Source organism: Rhyacophila brunnea, unplaced genomic scaffold, assembly GCF_057557595.1.
Source record: "Rhyacophila brunnea isolate RB1 unplaced genomic scaffold, BYU_Rbru_1.0 scaffold_9, whole genome shotgun sequence".
Lineage (NCBI taxonomy): Eukaryota > Metazoa > Arthropoda > Insecta > Trichoptera > Rhyacophilidae > Rhyacophila > Rhyacophila brunnea.
In genome coordinates, this window is record NW_028233361.1 from 25,541,775 (window position 1) to 25,549,525 (window position 7,751).

Here is a 7,751-nt window from a genome sequence, read left to right on the forward strand (position 1 = left end):
CTAATATAGGCTCATATATCCTACTCTGCACCTTCCTATCAAATATATCGTACGTACTTATACACACGCAGAGAGTTCAGCACTCTGATCCGTAGGTCAGTATTGGTCAGATCAGCGTCTTGCACATTAAATCAGTTGTACGACGATAGAGGATTAGCTGATTTTGTAGAACAAAGTAGCATCCATTCGCTGTTATGACTCTCCGTTTTATTTCCTCACCTATGCCATTCTTATCGGTCACCAGGAAACCGAGATAAACAAAACTATCGACACACCCGAAGAAGTAGATTATTTACTTGATATATTCAAGGCGACATCGATCCTAAAACTTTGGAAAGAACTGCCTTAGAACTAAGAATCTTTCAGCTAGCGACCGTTGATACAACAGCATTAACTATTAACATCTTTGAAATTTGCGACGTTTTTCCATCAAATAAACATAAGGAAAATAATATTCATTTCTCTTTATCTTAGTTTATAATTTTATTATTCCATCACTAATACGTATGTAGGTGATTTAATTAAATAACCACTATGTTTGTTATTTTATACTGTCGGCTTTGTTTTAACAATTAAATATTATAGTAGCTTAATTAGATTATCTTACATCGTTCGACACGTGTAAGTAATGATAATAATATGTTTGTTACTAATGTTTAGTAATGTTACCAATGTAATGAGTGGAATATCAGGGATTTAAAAGGTTTGTTTAAATAAAATATTTTTTTGAAAAATGGTTATTTTAAATTTATTATTATATAAACAATAGTAATGATTATTTGCAGTCCTACATAAATGGATCATCAGTTTATCAAGTCTTCCTAAAATACTTTAAATATCTTATAAATCATCTACTATAAAAAAGTACAATAATTCAACAAAATTTGAATGTTGGGAAACAGACAAAATAACAATGCACTATGGTGAGTTTGATTGAAATAAATTACACTTATTTTTATGTATATTATAATTTAAGAGATAAAAATAACCCAAATAGATATTTTTTATTTAGAGCGCAATTATTGTCATGAAAATGTCTACAGGGACGTCACTGACCTATTGCTATTGAAGTATTTTTTCTTTATTAAACGCATGTAATATGTCGATTATTTTAGTGAATATACACATTATCGCGATAATATTAAAATATTCGCCGAAAAACAAATAAAAATTATAATTAATTACAGTTCTTATATTATATATATTGTTGATATGAGTATGGACTTCGACCATGATTCTACAACAAACGTTAACAATTATAAATAAGTAGATTAATAATTTTTAGATGTAGATACGGGTTAAAAATCAATATATCAATCATTTAAGGAAATAATCACATTGTTGATTTACAGCATTATATGTAAGCATTTTAATAAATTTAGCATAACCGAAGATATTGAAGGAACCTCCGAGGAAACATCAAAATTCTTTCAGAGTATACCCACCGTGTGAAGATTAATATTTTTCGGTTTGCTGCATTACTATTCAGAAAATCATTATAAATTTTAATGTTGGATTGCAACATTTAATATTGTATAGTGAAAATTGTATTAAAACTCTCAAAACGCTGTCATCTTTAATTTCACGTGGTATTAGGTAGAGAATGCATTTCTTTGATGGTGTGAGCATTTCGAATAAAAAAAGTTTTTAAAAATCTAACCTTATATTGGAACTGAAAATGAAGAACATGAAAATACCTAAGATGAAAAAGTGATAACTATCTAAAAATAAGTTAAATCAAAAGTATAAAGTAATACAATAATAGATAAATGTAAATACGCCATCGTCATAGATAACGACTTTTCTTTCATTGCATTACTATCGACTAAATATTATATAGAATTGTATAAAACCATGATTTATATATTAATTCAAATAAAATACAATAAACATATGTAGTTATTTCCATTTAGTTTAATAATAATCAGGATCGGCTTTAGCCACCTCAACGGGACATTGTCAACTGGTACAAAAAATACGACATATTGTGTTTTATTTAAATTATTAAATCAATATAGTTTGATCTCCTAGTTAACACAATAATAAAAAAAAATCTATTTTGTTGCTGCCAAAAGTTGGTAAGTTGACAATTTAGATACTTTTAGTTACAATATGTGTCTATATCTATACCTATTCATATTTATGTTAGAAAAAAATTCAAAGTCATCTGATATATTGTAGAACATGCACATAAAGCACAAAGAAATTACCATTTCGCCTGATTTTAGAGAGTATGTCAAACTTAAAATTGAAATTACTCCATAACATGATTTTGAGACTTAGCAACTTTTGGCAGTTGGCCCCACCCCACCCAGTCGCTTTATTCCTTTCACATTATTTGAAAATGAATACTACAATTTATCGGCCACAATTTAGAAGTTTATGAAAAGTTAATGTAAGGTTAGAATATTATTTAAAACTTCAATAATCTATTTGCATGCAGCAGGGTTTTCGTTCTCAAGTCGTCCACATACGAATTTTTTGAAGTTAAGAAGAGCAGCCGCCTGCACCTTGATGTCAAATTTATCGTTGAGAACAATAGTAGGCACGAAGAGCATGGTGATAGTTTTCGTCTTTGCTTCGTCAGCCATCTGCATCTGATCTCCTAGGGCGGATTCGAAACATTCCTTGACGGTGGTTTCCGAAACTCCAACGCTTGTGACGCATTTGTAGTCCTGTGATACGGCTGCCAGCGACTTCATTTCGCAGTTGATATATTCGACCTGAAAAAGAGAGTCATATTATTTATATAGTTTGAGTTACTTTAAATTATTCTAGTAGTATTATTAAGAGGTACAGTATTTTGTGACGTGAGATGTGTATTTTGAGGATTTCCGAATTATGGAAGTATATTAATTTAAGATGTTTACTGTAGTACAACTATTATTTTTTTTAAAGTGTGATTTAAAATATCGTCTACTTTAGTTGACACCTTACGTAAATGGACTAATTATATATATATCCAAATAAATTTAATTAAACGTAGTCATTGCTCTTCCAATTGGTATCATTATTCGCAGGTTAATTTTACACTTTTAGATGGAAAAAACTACTGATCCAAGTCAAGAAACAATAATAAAATTGTCTAGAATGGTAGAATGCAATATTTTTCTTTGTATTCAAGAATGCCCTTTAAAAAGAGAGGCGGATAAATCCAATGATAATAAATATACAGTATAAAGAAAATAGATTTCAAATTTTTCTTCTGAATTTAATTCAAATTATGTTCCTTGTCGAGGTGAGTACCTGTAAAATAGTCGTAGTTAGTGTAAACAGGTAGAGTAAGAAGCTAACATAAATTTCTCGTAAAATCAAGAATATATTCTTCATACGATCAAACATGGTAATCAAATAATGCTATGACAATATGAAAGTCTTGCAGTTAAAGTAACAGTTTATGAAGCCTTTCAAGCCAGAAGTTTTAAAGTAGGTACTTTCACAGATGACAAGCTTCATAAGTGATCATTTTATTATAAATATTATTGTACTAAATTATATCTCCAAAAACTGATTAATTAAAACAAAACGTACGGTGAACTTGTAATAATACACATATTCTTTTATACAATAAGTAAGTTTAGTCTTGTCATTAATCAGATCACGATCACAATCACAATTTATTTATCTTAGATTACCTAAAAAACTTTACAATTATTATTGTATAAAAAAATACTGATAAATGCTCGATATTTAAATTATTATATACCTAAGTAACAATCAATAATCGCTTGATAACTGTTACCCACTGATGATTTTTTATTATATCTATACTTCATATAGATGAACGTAGACTAAAGCAACATATTATTATCGTAAATCAGTATTAATTTGTATTATTTCATAAGCAATGTTTTAATCCTAAGTGACGAAAGGCTCTTAAATTTTGAATATTTTTCTGTGAATACCTGTGAAATCTTTGATCAACCGTCATGATGATTGATATGCCCATTGTTTAATTAAACATTCTAATTCTATAGATATATAATATTTAATTAATCCTAAATAATTTATTTATTAATAAATACTTATATTTCAAAATGCAGAAAAATATATTGTATCCAAAGTCAGTTTAGATTTTATTTATTGGTGGAAAGACATTATTGTATTTTTTTTCATTGGCTCTACAATCAAATTTTGTACGAGAAATTCAATTCAATTTTATTTTATTTATTTACATAATATAGTGAACTTTACAATTATTTACAAATTGAAGACGTTTACAACATTACGTAAAAAATCAAAGAAATAGTATTAATCACAAAATCAGTATTATAAAAACATTATCCATGTATTATAAAATAGATACCTACATGGATGTACACCAAAGAAGTTATACCCATATTCCACCTATACATATTCGCAAGTCGGTGAAATATATCAATATCCAAAGCTATTTGGTTAAACAGAGTTATTGCCCCCCTCAATTGGTATCACCGCTTACAGGTTAGTTCTATACCTTAGGAGAATTAAACTACTGATGCTCCTGATTTGTAATATACTTATCAGGGACATACATGTTAATACTGCCAATAATGGTAGAGTTCTCGTCTACACTGCATATAAGTTGTAAAAAATACATAAGCTTATAGATATCTTTTAGACTACAGTATGTAAGCATGTCTAAAAGAAACTCAGTTGGATAAAAGCCACGGATAGTATCTATATAGCCTCAAAACGGATATTAGCCACATGCTCAACTTATTAGGTGAATGATATGCGTCCAATAACAAATTGAAAATAACATGTGAATTTTCCAGACGTGGGACACCCACGAGTTCATAAGTGGTCAATTTACCACTTATCCACCATGGGCGCGAATATATTATTTACAATAAAACAATATGTTATTATATCTCCTTCGTCTACATCATTTCCTTTCCTTAGATAGGCAACATTCAATAAAATACGTTTACACAGCTGACCTGTGTGTCCATGATAACTATCTTATAAATAGAGACCATCAGTTGTTTATTCTCCCAAGGTGCAGAACCAACCTGCCACTGGTAATGCTAATTGGGAGGGCGATAACCATGTTCAACGAAATTGCTTCGGGTGTTGATATATACCACCTACGTGAGAATGAGTTTAGGTGGACGTTGTTTTATAAATTCTTAAAATAGGGTCTGCTTCATCTCATCCCGTGTACTTCCTTGTACCTATCTAATTTATCTATCTCTTTATTATGCAATACTGTTTTATATATCTTTGTTTCTAAATGTCATGTTGTGAACGTCTTAAACTTATAATCTGTCCAATGTCCAAAATATGTTAAAAAAAAAAATTGAATTGAAATTGAAATTTATATTTATATTTTTAAAATGATGGGAAGTATTTTATCAATAAATGAAGCCAAAAAAACCATCGTTTATGCGGACGAATCCGATCGTGGTTATTGATAATTAATTATTGTCGTTTGATTTAATAAAACGCATTTTTTGTAGTACTTATTCCACTTTTATTCAATAAATATGGATCGGTCTCGTCCGCCTCAAAGGGACATTTTCATTTTTTTCGGACAAAACCGAACCTAATTTATTGATTAAAACTGGAATAAGTACTAAAAAGAAAAATTGCGTTTTATTAAATCAAACAACAATTAAATGCAGTTCCACAATGAATTGACAGGTAACAAAATAAAAGAAATTATTCAATTATGTTTAATAATAACTAATAATAACTAATCATGATTTATTTTAATTAATTTACAGTGTTTTATTTCATGCAAATTCATAGTTTGTAAGTATGTAAATATTAATGCTATCAACCGAATGTAATTGATGGAATTTGAATTTAAATCCATTAGAAGTATGTAAATGTTGAAAGGTTACCTGTTTAGCCTGATCGGATTTAAGCTGAGCCAACGTACAAGATTGAATCTTATTCGCCTGGCAGTCAGTTTTACCGAATTGGCACGTGATGGATCCATCGCTGGCCCTCTTGGATTTTCCCCATGGAACAAATTCAACGTCCAAAAACTCCTTGAGCTCAGTGTATGTCGGCATCAGTGACTTAGTGACAAAGTTGATGGTATCGCGGCACTGACTGGTAATATAGAAGGATAACTTCAACTTGGTCGCCTTTCCCGTGGTGCCACTCTCGGCAGAGGCAAAAGCGGCCAACGCCACGATCAAAAACACCGACAGGAATTTGTTGGACATTGTGGCGCTACAACGTTTAACGGTGTACTAATTTGATTGTTGGTACTCGAATCAGTGTTGCCATATTTTCAAAGCGGAATAATTTTATTATAGTACAGAGCTTCCAAAAAGTATTTCGGCAAAAAATATAGTACTCGTTGAATGACCATTACTTTTCTGCATTTTCAAAAATTTACACGTAAAGTGATATTAAAGAGACCAAGAGAGAGAGAGGGAGATAATAAACGAGAGTTTTTTTTAGATCAATTCCTACCGGCAAAATCAACAAACTCCGTTTTTACATCTAAGGTGATTACCGAGACCCCTTTTTTATACACAAATTACTTGTAAGGTAATTAACGAGACCCTTTTTTTAGATAAATTCTATTGCGAACGTATTTTCATACTTTTATATCATACATAGTACGCGGGCCAAAATTATAGTACAAATACTATAATAATAGTACGGTTGACATCACTGGCTCGAATACTTTTATCAATTATGATTTTTTATAGTTGGCGGTTTTTTATCGGTACATATTATTATCGTTAATATGTGTGTAATTTTATTCCCTCAGCTGTAAATTACTGATTAGTGATTTAATGATTATTCCGAATCTAACACACATAGGTAGACATATTTATTTTTTAATTTGTGATAATTAAAATAATAAATATCCGTTTCCTTTGACTTCTTTCGCGTGAAATACGAAAATTAAAAATAGTCAGATTTACAGAATTAAGGATTGTAATACCGAATGAATATATCAATACCGGTATTTCTTATTGAATACCGGTATTAATATTGATATTCGTCAAACCATATCATAGAAAAAAGAAGTATAGGTATATCAATAAAATATAACTATTAAAATCTATTTGATACACTATTTTATAGCAATCTAAAGTACTGTCATCTCCTTCCATTTTCGAAAGTGAGAAGATGCTGTCACTTTTTTTTCTTCTGGGTTCGGGACTTGGAGGTGGACAAATAACACACCGGAATTGTGGTCAGAGACGACGAGTGTTATTTGCGTTAATATCTACTAGGTTACTACATTTTATATATTTTTTTTGCGGAAGACGAAATGTATATGTTTACGATTTGGCTGTTTGCAGCGTTCTGTCGCGCCAAAAAAAACGGTCGCTTACGAAGCGATACCAATGCGGTGTTGTCAATATGAAATTTTGCCGCCAAACATGTACAACGTTGCCGGTTTATTATTATTTATTTTCGTAATCAACCCATACTATGTGTCGGCTTGATACCGATTAGGGCTTCTCCAGATTCACAGAGACATCCCCAAATGGGGACCATTTGTGAGTGTAACAGTACCTACCTACCCACATTTATTATGTTGACCTTTGTAGATATTTAGACAGGCAACGTTTTTAAGCACTTCAGGTGAAAATATACCATTTTTTTCGAAATATAAAAAAATATATATTATATTTTCTTACTTTACCTACCGCATATAAGCAGTACATTGTTTGACCATCCCGCGTGACGTCACTGCGTTCTTGCTTAAAAGTAATATCACACAATATCTAGAGACATCAAAGATCTCGAAGGCAAATACTAAACCCAAATCTTATGGAATGCTATAAAATTCT

The 7,751-nt window shown here is 30.5% G+C and overlaps 1 protein-coding gene across 1 annotated transcript; it reads right to left on the reverse strand.

The window, feature by feature from the left end:
* Window positions 1-1,205: 1,205 nt before the first annotated feature.
* LOC147063429 (GILT-like protein 1) lies at window positions 1,206-6,167 on the reverse strand. The gene is made up of 2 exons (XM_085959758.1): window positions 5,829-6,167; window positions 1,206-2,723 (listed from the first exon to the last, which is right to left on the reverse strand). The coding sequence occupies exons 1-2, from the start codon at window positions 6,156-6,158 to the stop codon at window positions 2,430-2,432; spliced, it is 624 nt and encodes a 207-aa protein (XP_085815884.1). The 5' UTR covers window positions 6,159-6,167; the 3' UTR covers window positions 1,206-2,429.
* Window positions 6,168-7,751: the final 1,584 nt, after the last annotated feature.